General features: G+C 44.7%; 1 protein-coding gene across 3 annotated transcripts in view; it reads right to left on the bottom strand.

Moving 5' to 3' along the window:
- The window catches only part of RALGAPB (Ral GTPase activating protein non-catalytic subunit beta), a 65489-nt gene extending 51848 nt beyond the window's left edge, over positions 1–13641 (bottom strand). For all 3 annotated transcript variants that reach the window (XM_055721918.1, XM_055721919.1, XM_055721920.1), the window contains exons 1-4: positions 13479–13641; positions 6070–6282; positions 5201–5403; positions 202–365 (exon numbers count right to left, since the gene is read on the bottom strand). In XM_055721918.1, the coding sequence (XP_055577893.1) occupies positions 202–365; positions 5201–5403; positions 6070–6252 (550 nt within the window). In that variant the 5' untranslated portion in view covers positions 6253–6282; positions 13479–13641. The remainder of the gene's footprint in view (positions 1–201; positions 366–5200; positions 5404–6069; positions 6283–13478) is intronic.
- Positions 13642–15071: the final 1430 nt, after the last annotated feature.

Below are 15071 nucleotides of genomic sequence, written 5' to 3'. Positions count from 1 at the left end.
AGAAAACTCAGCTCTAAATCATTCAGTCTTTTCTGACAATGCTTTATTTCAGAATATTATAGACTAATTTGGAGTGAGCTACTGTGCTTTGGTGGCTACTAAGAGCTTTTAACAGGTTTTTCCCATCCCCCTGGCAGTTCAACATCAAGCAGAGCTAAAGGTTTTTCCCATAATTGTACCAAATGGAAGTTGCACATGAACCTTGCACAGTTGGAGCTGCTAGAAGAGTGTCATTGATCTGAAGAAGAAATAATAACAAAACCTCCCAGGTTTCTCTTGCCATAATTGTTGATTCATGAGCCAGTTTCTGGACAGCTTTCAAAACCTGCAAGCACAGTCTCATCTGACTAGATCCTGGGTCTGGCCTGCAAGAGAAGAAAATAATACTTGAGTCTCTAAACAAGAATGATAAAGTTATACATACAAGAATCTGAACTTTGAGCAATTACAAGAGGAAACATCAATATTATTGAACAAGAACCAAGCATATGAGATAATATGCTTCTATGCACCCTAACACTGCCTCTAAGCATCTTAACTCTGCCTTAATGAGCACAAGATGTACTGTAACACTCTTCACTACGTGACACACAAGTCACCGCCAGAGTGAACACTAACTGAAGCAAGTACAACCCATTCCCTCAAAGGAGTTCACCTTAGACCAAACAATAAGAATGTAGTTGAGACATCAGTAGTTGTTACATATAAAATTCAGAAAGAAAGGGGCAAAATTAAGAGAAAATATTGTTAGTAAATGAATTTAAATTCTTCCTAGTTCTTTGCCTTGCAAATGTAGATCCAACTCTTACCCCCAATTCTTTAGATTTAGAAAAAGAGAAATCTAGAAGAGGGTCGTGAAATAGGAAAATCAGACTAAAGGATGATGGGAAAAGTAAGGAAGAAAGGGAATAAGTTGGTATTATCAAGGTCCTCCCTATAGTAACAACTAGTTCCACATGATCACTGCTGAGTCACTCAACATGAAGTGTTGCGGAAACAGCACAAAGCAACATGCTCTCTTCCCATCAGTCAATTTGGGACAAGGCAGAATGGGTACAAAAGAGTAACAGCAAATGTTCCGGACAGTATCTGAAGACAATGGTAAACAAAGTGAGGAAGCCTAGACGTTTAAAAGGTGAAAGAAGAGATTACAAATTAGAGTGTGCAATATATGCAAGCCATATTTTAACTTGTACACTGTTTCCTCAGCCTTCCTACCACTTTCTGAAGGGATAACAAAAAAAGAAATCCTAAAAATACTACCTTCCACTGGAGTAGTAAATAGTATCATCAGATTCCTACCAAACACTTTCAATGTGGTATAACCCACAAGTCACACTGCATGGTAGGCACCTCAAGAACACGCTGATCCACTAGAGAGAGAGCCGCTTTTCTTAGAGAACAGTAGTTTGCATCAAGATCCCTTATTGACAGACACACACTAAAAATACTATCTCTTACCTTAACAGAATACATGCTGCATTACAGTGCCGGAAACAAGATTACAAAGAGACAAGATAATATCTAATGCAAAATTGCAGACTGCTAGTCACAGCTCAGGACAGTCGCTTGATGCTAGTGCTAGATCCTAACAGACAGTCTCTGTAGAACAACAAAGCTTGGAACAAGTAAGCCCTGGCTTGTTTATAGCACTATTTTTCCCCTGAGCAACAACAGAGTAAATACTCTCATAAAAAGATATCCTTAATCTTGATCAGGCTTGAAGTTTCAAAGCCTGTTTCAAGACTTGTTTCCCCTAATAATTTAAGGAATCTATAAGAAGCAGGCTTACATGTAGGAGTTCCATATGCAAGGGGACTAATGGGGTAATTCTGAGCTAATCTGATAAAGGCAGCTCTGAAGTCCTCATCTATCTAACAGTTCCTCTTGTCCACAAAGTCAATTGAATGGCAAACTTTAGTTGCAGCATTTTGCAGATTCACACCTGGATTTCTACAGAACTTGGCCTTTTGGTTCCTATCCTGGTTTCAGCTGGGACAGAGTTAATTTTCCTCCTAGTAGCTGGTACAATGCTGTGTTTTGGATCTAGTATGAGAATAATGTTGATAATACAGCGATGTTTTAGTTATTGCTAAGTAGTGCTTACTCAAAGTCAAGTACTTTTCAGTTTCCCATGCTCTGGCCAGCAAGCAGGTGCACAAGCCAGGAGGGAGCAGAGCCAGAACAGTTGACCCAAACTAGCCAAAGAGATATTCCACACCACAGAAGATCCTGTTCTGTATATAAACTGGGGGGGAATCGACCAGGGGCTGTTGATCATTGCTCAGGGAGTGGCTGGGCATCAGTCAAGTGGTGGTGAACAACTGTATTGTGCATCACTTGGTTTTTCTTCAGTTTTATTCTTCTCTTTTTGTTACCTCCCTTTTCATTACAATTATTATTAGTATTATATTTTACTTCTATTGAAGTGTCTTAACCCAAGGGGTTTGTTTACCTTTTTCCAATTCTCCTCCCCATCCCAGCAGGGGGAGGGGGAAGTGAGCAAACAGCTGGGGTTAAACCACAACAGTTACACTTCTCTGCAACAAGAATTGTTCTCATGATTTCATACAAGAAGTGTTGTTACCACAAAAACAAGTCCATTATACTTGGACAGCCACATGTTCTATGGTCTCTCAAGCAATTCCAGACATTTTAGTTGTACAGAAGATGCTGGTATCTACACCTCAGTCTCCTCGGACAGGAAGCAGTGGAAGAGAGCTCTCCTACTTCCTTTCTGTGTTTTCAACAGTTTGTGGCACAAATTTTATATGACAACAGTAACTACCACTACTGCTTAAGTAACCTGCAAGACCTCCTGAATATCATAGGGTTGCTAGAGATGGAAAGCCTGTAGGTTGCCTGGGGACTGCTCAAATATGTCAAGAAAAGAACAGCTTGTTTCATCAGGGTGGACAGAAGGTCAGTGCTGGAGGGAAGGATGCAAGCACCCTCTCTCTAGTTGGTCCAGCAAACAGAGGAAAATCAACTTGACTCATCCACCCTTCAATGTTCTCATTTTTCAGCACACTATTTCAAGGACTATACATGTTCTCACTCGATTCAGCTGAGCACTCAAACAATGATTTATAAACACCTGCTTTGTACTGGGTGTATACATGTTCCTGAGATGCTACTTAGGTTGAACTGCCCACTTAAGGCTACTGCATTTCACACTCCAAACACACGTCCTCATCAGGGTCTGAAACTCTCACCACAACTCTGGACCACCACTTTTAAGACAGCCAAACCAACAGCTACATTGTTTCCAGGAAATCAGGATGAAGAAGGAAGCTATTTCAATCGCACCCCACCACAGGGCATAGGCTTAGTGTTTTTGACACAAGAACAGATTTCTCCAGGAGATAGTTCAATGCAGGTTGCTACAAGAGCTCCTGGGCAAGTATTATACAGGAGCCCATCAGCACCAGTAACCTGCATCAACTGGGTAAAATCAGAAATTATTCTCCCCTTCCATTCCCCAGGCACAGAAGAATATGAGCTTTGCTTTCACTCAAGCAAGATGTGCACAACTCAGTTCTGCATTTCATTTCCATCACAGAATGTCTTCCAGTTGCTGGAATGAATTCTGATCACAGTTCCACAGAGGACAAAACTTGAAGTTATTTTTCTTGAAAAGAGTAGGGACTTTTAACATCAAGTGTTGACAGCAGCAGCCATGAAAAAAAACCAGCATTTCAGATACATCTTAGAGGTTTTTGAAAGGAAAGCAACAGATATACGGGGGGAGGGGGGAGGGACACAACAACGGATGACGCACACGACATAGTGGTGAGGGGGGAAGTGTTTAAAATCATTATTTTTCCAGCCCTCTCTGTCTCTGGATGTTAATTATTTCATTCATCAAGTGCAATCTACCACCTTGCATCAAGCTCCATCAACAAGGCTGGGAGAGAAGGGTGGAATGGCAACTTGTGCCAACAGCATACAAGAAACAGGACTACTAAACTGCCTGCTACCAGAGTCCCTGGTGTGAAAGCAGTCAAGGGATCATATGCTAGTGAAGAATTCTCTGCTGTGCCAAGGGTATAAAGGTTCCCAGACAGTAGACTATTCTGCACATATTGGAGCTTAGAGACAACCTTCTGTAGAAGTCTAATCCAGAAGCATGCTTTCCTCAGATTTGTGCTATTGCCCTGACCATCTTTTAATGCAAATTAAAATGCCTTTTTCACTACAAGAAGAGCAACAACTAAGGTTAAGTGGTAGACTTTGAAGCAATCAATAAATAGCAATGAACTCCTTGTCTGAATTTGTGTGAGTTATTATTCAAAGCCCTCTAATAACAAAGCCTGCAGGTAAAGTTAAGCAATCCAAGTGCAGCAAAGCACTTTGAAGGTCAGGTCACTTGCCGTGATACATTGTTAATACTGACAAAAGCAGATGATCTGGTACTTACAGACATACACTAAACATTGATCTGAAGTAATTCTAGATGGCTAATATTTAAGTACTCTTTCATAGGGAACTATTAAATAATATCCTCTTACTTATCCAATACATGTGTTCAACAGAAGCAGGTAAACTTGTCAAAACAAAGTATGATGTTTGAGCACTCTGACAACACAACTTCATCCAAGACATAGAAGTATGTGTATCAACATCATCATCCAAGGTTGTCTAGTGTAATACCAGGTTGTCAGATAGCAAGGAGTCCTCTGCAGGATTCTTTTGAAAATACCAGTGAAAGACAGCGAGCATAGTTATGCCCATTTAACAAGCAGCAAGATGCAGTTACAAAGCAGCCACACGCTGCAAGGTCCTCTACCACATCGGAAATGTGGTGAAGTCTTGAGTAAACAAAGCATGAGATTGCCATGATGTGCTCTTAAGTTATCTCAGTTTTCCACAATACAAAGCAAACAGTGATGCCATTTAACCTTTCCCTCTACCCTCCAGTCATCCAATAGAAATGGTTCTTGGAAGTTGTTAGAACAGTAAATATTCACGTCTATGAACAATCTTAGTTCTAATTACCTAAACACAGCAGCAACAATTCATTTTGCTACAGAAAATTACAAAACAGGTTTGGAGAGACACCTTCCTCCTAACTTTGCAACAAAAGCAGTCTTATTTTAATCAGGAGCCTCTGTGGCTCATCAGGCCTCTTTGACAGGTTACCTGCCAACCACAGCTTCGAGTTCTTGTCCCTCAGGAGTGTCCCAGCCCTAACACTCACCTCGGTACAAAGAGATTTTGGAGATGTTTGAGAATGCTTTGAACGTAAAGGTTTGGTTCCTTAATAACTGGTAAAGGAATGGAGTCCTTAGGTAATACAAGAGCCATAATCCAATCTGTATATACGTCGACACAGTATTTCACAGTATCGCCATCCAGAGGAAGGGTCAGTCCATAACAAACCACCTCCATAGTCCATTTTACCTAACCAAACAAAAAGTTATTAAAAATAAATGTTAGCAAGTAAACAGTGCTCAGAGCACATCAGTTCTAACTCAACAAAACAGTAATTACGTGGTGCAGGCAATTCTACCTAACATACACTGCAAGAAAACGCCCAATCATGAATTTGTATGTGACATCATGAACAAATGGCAAATCACTCTTAAATCCTGAATTTCTTTAGTCTAACCTGTAGAGAGAACTCTTCAGAACACACAAGAGCTGACATAATGGAAGACTTTCCAATTCTAGTAAATACTTGTACCATACAAAAACTTTTTTTTCTTAAGTCACATACTGTTGGTTCAAAAATGAAGGTATTAGTGTTTTCACTGCTGAATTTCTTGGGGGGGTGTGGTGTGTGTGTGTTGGTGTTTTGTTTGAGGGCTGTTTTGCTTTAGTCTGAACTTCCTGGTACAGTAGCTTAGATAAATACTTACTACTAGGTCATGAAGTACACTGTTGCTATGAACTAGCTGTTTTTAGAAGCCTTATGTAGATTACTAACCTAAAAATATAGCACACTTCATAAAACTTGGGACTCTTAAAGACAGGAAAATAGAAGAGGCTATAAAAAAGAAAAAAAAATATCATTGAGTTGCCACTCTAGCATGAAGGAAACTATGATCTCTAAGGAAATGCACTTACTTCTTTGTCCGTTTTCAGTAAACTCTCATTTCCAACAGATGATGTAATTAAAGCTTGTCCAAGAGGACGCACCACTGCATTTGCCACTTCTCTTCCCACATTTTCAGGATAGCTGTGAAGTACACTGGTATTACCCTGATCATTTTGAATGACAAGGTGCAAGGATCTCCACTCTGAGTACATAGTGCCTCTATGCTACAATGCAAATAACACCTGTGGGGCAAGGAAATTAAAAAAAGACACATAATTAATAGAAATGTCTATAATATGAGTTACCAAAACTGAGGCTATTTGCCATGATATGGAACCTTGTAAATTCAAGATGTACATGTTTGTGTCATACATTTGAAGACCTGGAAGAGATTTCAACAGCTGGTTTTCAACCTATATATATATACATAAAATGTGAGCTTGTGGGGGCTTTTGTTTCGGGGTTTTTTGTTTTTTAAAAAGATTACAATAAGTTTTGGTTAGGGACTAGCTGCCCATGTGAGACACTGAAACTTGAGAAGCAACTTCAACTCTCACAACTTCTGTTTGCACCATCCTTGCAGGAAAGGTGCTCTTACTTACATGACATCTTTGGCTAAAGAAAGAACAGTTCTACAAGTACTTTCTTCATATAAGCAATGGCTCTAATTCATACCTTTTTCAGCTCAATAGTATTAAAAATACATACAAGGAAATTTTCAGGAAAACCTTAGTCATCTTTGAAGAAAAAAGAATCTGCCTCTTCTTACACTTGGGAAGTATTTCTCCTACAGCATGCACTACTCAGAACTGGTAGCTGAAAAATTTGATTGATTGATAATGAAGAGTGCACTTTATCTGAAGTAATTTCAGGACTGACTGAGCTGTGGTGGATCACTAACTTAAACCCAGTATTACTTTATAGTTTCATTATAGCAGCACATACTGGTACCAAACCTAAGGCATTACAGTATGCCCCAATGCATTCCAAATCCTTGTAAAGTCAATACACACACAGTCACTCCTTAACCTAAATTTGTCCCAGAGATTCAGGGTAGAAAAGCCAGTAGAAAATTTCACAGGTAACCCCCCTCCCAGAATTAGACAGGAGAAACAGAGTTCTCCTTTCACCAACAACCTCCACTCAACTGCAATTGTACATTTTTCCTTACTGCAGACTAAGCCAGCTCAGGGAGCCAAGCTGACAGCAAACTAACCAGGTGTTTGCAGTGGCAGGTTTTGGGGTAGGGTTTTTTTGGCATTGTGGTGAAACAACAACCAAGACAGGAGGATTAAAAGCAGCAAAGGTTAAGCTATGCTTCCACAGTCACTCTCAGCCAGCATTTGACAGAATCACAGAATGCTCAGGGAGGGAAGGGATCTTTGGAGATCACCTAGTCCAAACCCCTGCTAAAGCAGGTTCTCCTAGAGCAGGTTGCACAGGATCATGTCCAGGCAGGTTTTGAATGTCTCCAGAGAAGGAAACACCACCGCCTCTCTGGGCAGCCTGTCCCAGCAACTGGTCACCCTGAGTAAAGAAGCCTTCCCTCGTACCCAGATGGAAGTTCCAGTGTTGCAGTTTGCCCAGCAGCATGTCAGGGTATGCCTCTCTTCCCTGATCAAGCTGCACCATCACCACACACAGAGCTACCTGCTGGACAGAAACAGGTTTGGAAGCTTGGCCAGAGCAAGCAGCCCCAGGCAGCAGGGAGGCATGGTGTGTGACAAAACCAGCAACTAGTCATAGGATAGCTGTCCAGTCTCAACAGGCAGCACTGGGCAGGTCAAGGAGATCTACCAGGCACTGCCGGTTTTCATCTACACAAAACCTTCGGAAAGCTAAGCCAGCACAAAGGTTTGTCACCCGAGACAGTTTTTAGCTGGATCAAGATTTGATCTAACTCAGGTACAATGAACACGTGTGCCAACACAAAGGAGCAGTGAGGACACATGGCCAGGGGGGTGGCAGGAGCATCTCTTCTGGCAATAGCAGGCTTTTGTACCTACTCACAACATTACAACTGCTGCTTAAACAGGTGGTACCAAGGCAGCCTAAGCCATCAGAATTGGGACTACGCTCCCTCTTCCCTTCTCTCCCAACAACACCAGCAGTTTTATCAGTTATCTGAGCCAGCTGACCATGTGGACAAGAAACCAAGGAAATGACGGCTGGCACAGAAGAAAAGCAAGAAGTGTACAACAGCCACAGCTTAGATCAGCTCAAGCTGTCACAAATGGCACCCCAAGGACCGTTTGCCAACTACACTTAGCTGGCACATTTTGGAAGACTGTTAGTTACACAGGAAATGTTTTTAATGCCTCCCTTAGACATTCCTCGGCCCAAAACCATACAAGAAGCCAGGCCTGGAAAGCACCTCAGAGACAAACCACCATTAAACAAGTCCGCCTATTTAGCAAGCTCCCTGAATGTTTATTTACACCCAAAAACCTACATAAAAAGCCCAACGATTCCCTTTGAGGGAGGAGCGAAAACAAGGCAGCAAGATCTTAGTTTTCCATACTGTGTCCTTCCTGGTTTGAGGTGGCAATTACATGTGCTCATCTGATAGTAAATTAATCAGAGCAGCCACAGCCTGCAGGAAGTTTAGGCAGTTTCTCTCCTCCAGGGGCAGGGGGTATGTGCCACTGTGGTCAAAACCCTTAGGCTTAGAGAAAAACAACAATTCCAAGACACTAGCTCTTAGGACACAGAGAAGTCACAACAACAACAACAAAAAAACAAACAAGAAAAACAAAATGAACATGACCCACAATCCTTAGTGACGGCTTCAGTCACTGCTTGGTTTCATTATATAGGTTTCCCTACTGCTATCTTTTCCTTTCATATCCTATACCCATAAGGCCTCTTGAACTTTCCCTTGCTGCCCCACCTCCCTTAGTCTCCAGCTTGTGTTTGGAGGGGAAGAAGGAGGGACAGAAGTGAAATATCATCCCCTTTGCAAGAGTACCCTTTCCTCTCTCAGGCCCACAGCACTGCTTCTACCACAAGAGCAGTGCACCCCTTTCCCCTGCCCCTCCAGCTTTGCTGCTCACCACAAGGGAAGGGTGAAGGCACTCATCCCTCCCATTTATTGCTCAAGTTCAGCACAGAAGCACATAACACCATTTCAGCAGCAGCACTGGTTTAAATAAACTGATTTCAACTGATAAAGCAGCATGTACTTTCCATCACAACACCCCAGTGGAAGAACCAGCAGCTAACAGCTCATGGCAGGAACTTACCCGAGTGCTGATAACGGCAAATGCACTTACTGTAGCTGCCCTTAGACCAGAACAGGGTTTCCAGAAGCATGGAAATGTTACACAGCACAAAGAAATCGTAGGCAGCTCCTATGCAGGGTCTTTCTTGTCTAGAAGACAAGAGTCAGAGAGGATGAGGATTCCCAAATTCTTCTGGATTTTGGAAAACCCTCATTGCACTAGGGCAAGGCAATGAGAGGATACAACCACCTGCCTTCATGCAGCTCCCTGCTATGCTGAAGCAAAGCTTTTTTGGGTGACCCTTCCACACTTCCAAGAAGAGCAGCACTTGTAAAAGATACAGGATAGATATAATATGCCATGTTTAAGAGAGGTTTAGCAGCAGCAGGGTAACCAAAGCCTCTGATACCACATGCACTCAGCCTGCTGCCTGATCTTCATACATAAACATAATGATCAAATCTCCATCTTATTAATAGTCAACACTTCCATTGGTCTTACCATAAAATAAATAATCTATTGGTTTTATCAATATACAATGAATACTGACAAACAATTGCTTCAGATGTAAAATCCTTTTGAGGTGGGATTTCCTAGGGTATTGTTTTATTCATCCCCTACATTTAGCAAGCACTAAGTTTTTGTTTGCAAGGACTAGAAGTTACTTTTCATTTAAGACTCCCCTTCAACTGCCATTTGAATTTGAAAGCGCTGCCATCTGTTAGAACTGGGGCATAGCTAAACCCATCTACTATGAAGCTTCTCATAACTGGACATAAGTTTAAAAAAGTCTGGTAACTCTCTCCACACAACTGTATCTGTTCAATACTCTCAACAGATTCAACATACTGACAGTCCTGTAACTTGCTTTAGACAAAAAGCACCTAATGCTTCGACTTGCTCCCTCAGAGGAGGCTGTATTTATCACAAATAACTTAAACAGCAAATTAAAAAAATAAAATGCGACTGTCACACTGCACAAACAGCATACCCCGATTTTATTTATTTTTGCAATGTTTCTGCATTTCAGCTTCAAAAAAGCACTGTTACTGGCCCAAATAACATATCCTAAGTTTCACACAGCTGACTAATATTCATATTTCACATAAACACATGTCTTATTGAGGTTCAAATCACTAAGAACTCTCAGAATGACAAGCAACCTAATTAAAAGGAAGGGTGGGAAGAAGAATAAATAAAACCCTTAAGTTTACCAAGCAGTTTTACACACTCTCAAGTTTGGAAAGGTGTCAACCTATGTTTATGTTCCTGGAGGCTGCGCTAAATAAAACATCCCCAGATTCTCACAGACAGACAGATCTGGAAAGAAATTGTCAGCATTAACACTGGCAGAACAATGGAGAAATTAAGTCAAAATATTTACCATCTACTATGAAACTGAGCAAAATTCCAATATTCATTAGCATGGTAAATAATTTGAGTTTCAATATATTCCCTCAGGATCCATTTCAGCTTAGGAATTATAGTAGCTAACACCATATAAACCTGAAAATGGATGTTTCAGCATTTAAGACCAAAGATCCTCTGTTCATAAACACTGTAGAAGTTAGTGAGCTTGGAAGAACTTACGAAGGAGCCCATAAAACTAAAAAATAGAAATATTTAAAGTTCTATTTCCAGTCCCCATAGACTTAATATGAACAGCTACAGCCAAAGTATTTTGACTCCTGGATAAGTTAAACAGTGGGAATTACCTAACAGACCCACATTCTGCAGTTACTTTGAAGGAATATGCAGGAGCTGAGAGCCTAAAGAAAAGGTGGGTTTTTTGGAGTGTATGCAGGGGAGAGGTCAGAGATCTAATACTGGTGTACGAAGCAGTTCCTCAGAAAGTGTGTGCTGAGCAAGTGAAGTATTGGGGGCAAATGTGACCTTGTAGCCCTTTGTGCTCAGCAGCTGCATACATAAAACAAAATATGCACATACAATGCAAAAGCATCTCAAGCACAAAGACAAATTGTCCCAAAAATGGATGTTTCTTGGGTTTTATCAGAAAGAAAAAAAGCAGAGGCAACTGTTGTTAATAGAGTAGATGCAAAGACCATCAGTAGAGAGATGCCCAAGGAAGGTTGAAGACCTAACAGAGCCTAAACTAGAGAAGCATCAACATTAAGGGTCTATACCATAAAAGTTCTGGGATATTAGATATACTTCACAAGTATTTCACAGAAAACAAGTGATCCCTCTCTCTAATACAACACCTACTACACCGACAGTACTGACATCTGCTTTCTAGAGGCAATAATTAATGCTAGAAAGCCACCTTGCCACAACTTGTCTTCCCTGGATCATGTACCAAAGAGGTTTATGAGCAATTTTTCAAGCCACCTGAGGCCTATGGACATCCTGACCTTGGACAACTGCCACATGTCCACTTGTCCCACCTTGCTGCTGCTCCTCTGCCCTTAAAGTTTACCCTGGAGCAAGTGACTGATTTTGCCAAGACTAACTTGACCCCTCTCATACTAAGCCCACCAGAACTAAAGCTCAGACTCCTCCAGGCAGGTAACCTTTAGAGTCCATCTAAAGGGTAGGCTCTGTCCTAGGCACACACCATGTGTAAAGGACAACAGAGCAAATAGCAGGCAAAGATATAAAAAAAAAAAGCAAGAGCCAAACAAAAGATGCATCCAAGTAAAACACTAGAAGAAAGTTGGTATTTTAAGTCGGTATTTTGTTAAATAACAAACAGATGCATGTCAGGATTACTAGTAAATAAGGAAAAAAAAGTGTAAAGTCAAGGCAGGAAGAGATCAGGCACAACAAAAACAGGAACTCATGTCATCCTTTCCTAGGCCATTCAGCCACAGTGCTACTGTGTAGATGAGAGGGGAATCACAGCTCTGCTTGCCCCGGGAAGATGAATGTCTGATTTTATCACCCAACTGTACCAGAAGTTAATGCATGAATCTGACACAGGGAAGGCTGGGTCTCAAACCACTTAAACGTGCCACTTAAGCCACAGGGCTTGGGTGTCACTGTCCCCAGAACTCCCAATTCACTGACTTCTGAGACCCCATCACCGTTCTGGTCTCTGGGAATGCTGCTGCACATCACCATTCCCAAAGAAGGAAGCAGGGCACCTGCCACAGAGAAGGTGGCTGCCTAAAAGTTGCAAACTGTCGTATCTGAAGATTAACAGAGCAATAAGAAACAAAATTGGCTGTTGTTTTTGCAGTATTTTGGCTATTACTCTGCTTTCAAGTTCATTACTCAGATTTTGGTACTACTTTCCTTCTATCATCTTCTTTAAAAGCATGGTTGAGAAAATTACCTTCCAGGCAGGTCATCTGAGAATTTAAGGAGTTTTCACATCCTTCACTTGTGCTAAAAACCACGTAAGGAACTCCACTGCAAAACTGTGTTTGCAAAACAATGTGTTTCCTTGACCTAGAGCTATTCCCACTTCTACTCAATGGCTTATTTCACACTTGCACTTCTTCCTCAGTCCGGTTCCTTGTGCAACTCTACAAGCTGCACAGCCAGGAAGGGATCCCCTGAAGATGAAAGCCCCCTTAGCCCGGCGACCAAGCCTCGCTGTGCTTTTGCTGCTGTTCACCACCTCCCAAAAGAAATGTGATCTACTGCCCACAGGCCCTGAAGATCAAATGTAATTAAAAATAAACAAGGGAAAGCAGAATCATGGCAAAGCCCAGGAAATCTGCAGCCACACACCACCGAATTATTTGTAAAAAAGTCCACAAGCAAACAGTGACAAAAACTTTTTCCTCCCTCACGACCACACTCCCGCTCGCAGGACCCTGGCACCCGGGGACGGAGCTCCTGGGCCGCGGGCGACACCTCACGCTCCTCTCGGGGACCCGGAACGCGGCCCAAATTCTTCCCCCGGGGCCGGACAGAGGGCACAGGCCGCGAAGGACCGCGGACCGGTGCGACAGGCCCCTCGAGGCCCGCTCCCGCCCACCCTGCGGCGGCTCCGCGGCACGGGCCGGGCCCCCGACAGCTGCCCGAGGCGACCGCGGAAACCCCGGCGGGCGACCGCGCCCCGCGCCCGCTCCGGCCCCGTCGCGCCCGCAGGCCCGGCCCCGCGGCGGGCAGTGCTGAGGTCAGTCAGCGCGGCGGAGGCTCACGGGCGGCGCCACGCCGCCACAGGCCCCGCCGGCGGCAGGAGTGGCCCGGGACAGGCCGGGCCGGGCGCGGGCCGCGCCGCGGCGGGAGGGCCCTGGCCGCCTTACCTGCGCCGAGGGGCCCGGCGGGCATGTCGGGGCAGGGCCGGCCGCTCCGCCCTCAGGCCGCTGGCTCCATGGTGCCCGCGGCAGCCGAGACGACACAGAGGAGACCCCGCTCCGCGCGGCCCCACTCCGCGCGGCCACTTCCGGCAGCGCCACAAAGCGCACAGCAGCCGGCCGGGCCCCTCGGCGCGATGCGCATGCGCGGACCCGCCCTGGAACATAACGCCCCACCCTGGTACACGACCCCGCCGCCAGCAGCGCCGAATAAGTCGCGGGATAAGGCTGCACGCATGCGCATGCCGCCGGCGGTCGCGTCTGGCGCCGGCGTCCTGCCCTTTCTCTTAAAGGGGCCGCGCGCGCCCGCCCGCGCTGTCCAGGCCCGCCCGCGGGCCGCCGCCCCCAGCGTCCGGGTTGCCCCGCGGCTCCCCGCCGCCCCCAGTCCCAGGTAGGCCTTCGCCTGCCCCCTCTCTTCTCTCAGCACTTCTCCCGCCGCTTATCCCGCACCCCCGGGGTTCGGCCCGGCCTCACGGGCTGCTTCACGGGGCCGGGTCTCCGCGCCCCTGCCGCAACGCTGCCCGCGTAGCGAGTGCAGACCATGCCCTTGCCCTGCAGCGAGGCCTCTGTTCTATGGCCCTGTGCACGGGAAGCTGCTGATGGCGAGGGGCAAGACGTTTACAGTAAAGATTTGCTCGGTGCTCTAAATCTGATCTGCCCCAAGGGGAGAGGGGGGCCCTTACAGGACACAACCATGAATCTCTGGTGCCCAATAAAAAAAACAAACAAACAAAATAAAATTTAAAAAAACCCACAAAACAAACAAACAAAAAAACCCAAACCAAAATGCTCTAGAGAGATGAGGCTGCTGTGGCAGTATGTGCAGCAAGGACTGAGAAGGCTGTGTGGAAAGGGAGTTCAGTGCACAAGCAGAGAGGCTCAGAGCCGACAAACACACGTGCAGAGACATGATGCAACTAAAGCCATGCAGAGCTGGCTCATGGATCCACTGTCCCCCAAACCACAGTTTGCTTGCTGAGCCCATCTGCCTCTCGGCCCCTTGCCTGCTGTATCAGGGGTGCAAACGCTCCTTCTGGCCTCCTACATTAAGCTTGACAGCAGCAGAGGAAAAGAACTTGGGGGTTATCTGCAGCAGCCTGTGGTGAGCCACCTTTCTGCTCTTTTCCTTGTGGTTTTCAAAACCACTGAGAATGGCCTCGGGGCTGCCTGCTGCCTGTGCTTCCCCAGATCAGTGCAGTTTGCGCTGCTTGTCTTCTCTGTATCTTAGCACAGTGTTCACACACCTTACCATTGTCATGTTAGCTGTATTCGTGTGTAAAGAAAGTTAAGATCATTGTCCCTTCCTTCCCTGTCCATACAGGGCTCCTTCTCCAAAGCCAAGCCAAAGCGTGCTTGGAGATCAGTGCTCCTGGAGCATGCTGGAAGATCCCCATCCCCAGTGCCCACATGGATCTGATGGGATACTGCTGAGCATTGAGGGGCCGGTGACCCAACCGACCACAGACCTTAAGGGCACTGGCCTGCCCAGGCTGTGTATGCCATGTGGGGAGCTCCGTTTTCAGGCCCATGCCGGGCTGCCCA

This window comes from Falco cherrug, chromosome 10 (genome assembly GCF_023634085.1).
Source record: "Falco cherrug isolate bFalChe1 chromosome 10, bFalChe1.pri, whole genome shotgun sequence".
In the NCBI taxonomy this organism is placed as follows: domain Eukaryota; kingdom Metazoa; phylum Chordata; class Aves; order Falconiformes; family Falconidae; genus Falco; species Falco cherrug.
This window is presented reverse-complemented; position numbering and strand designations above follow the sequence as displayed.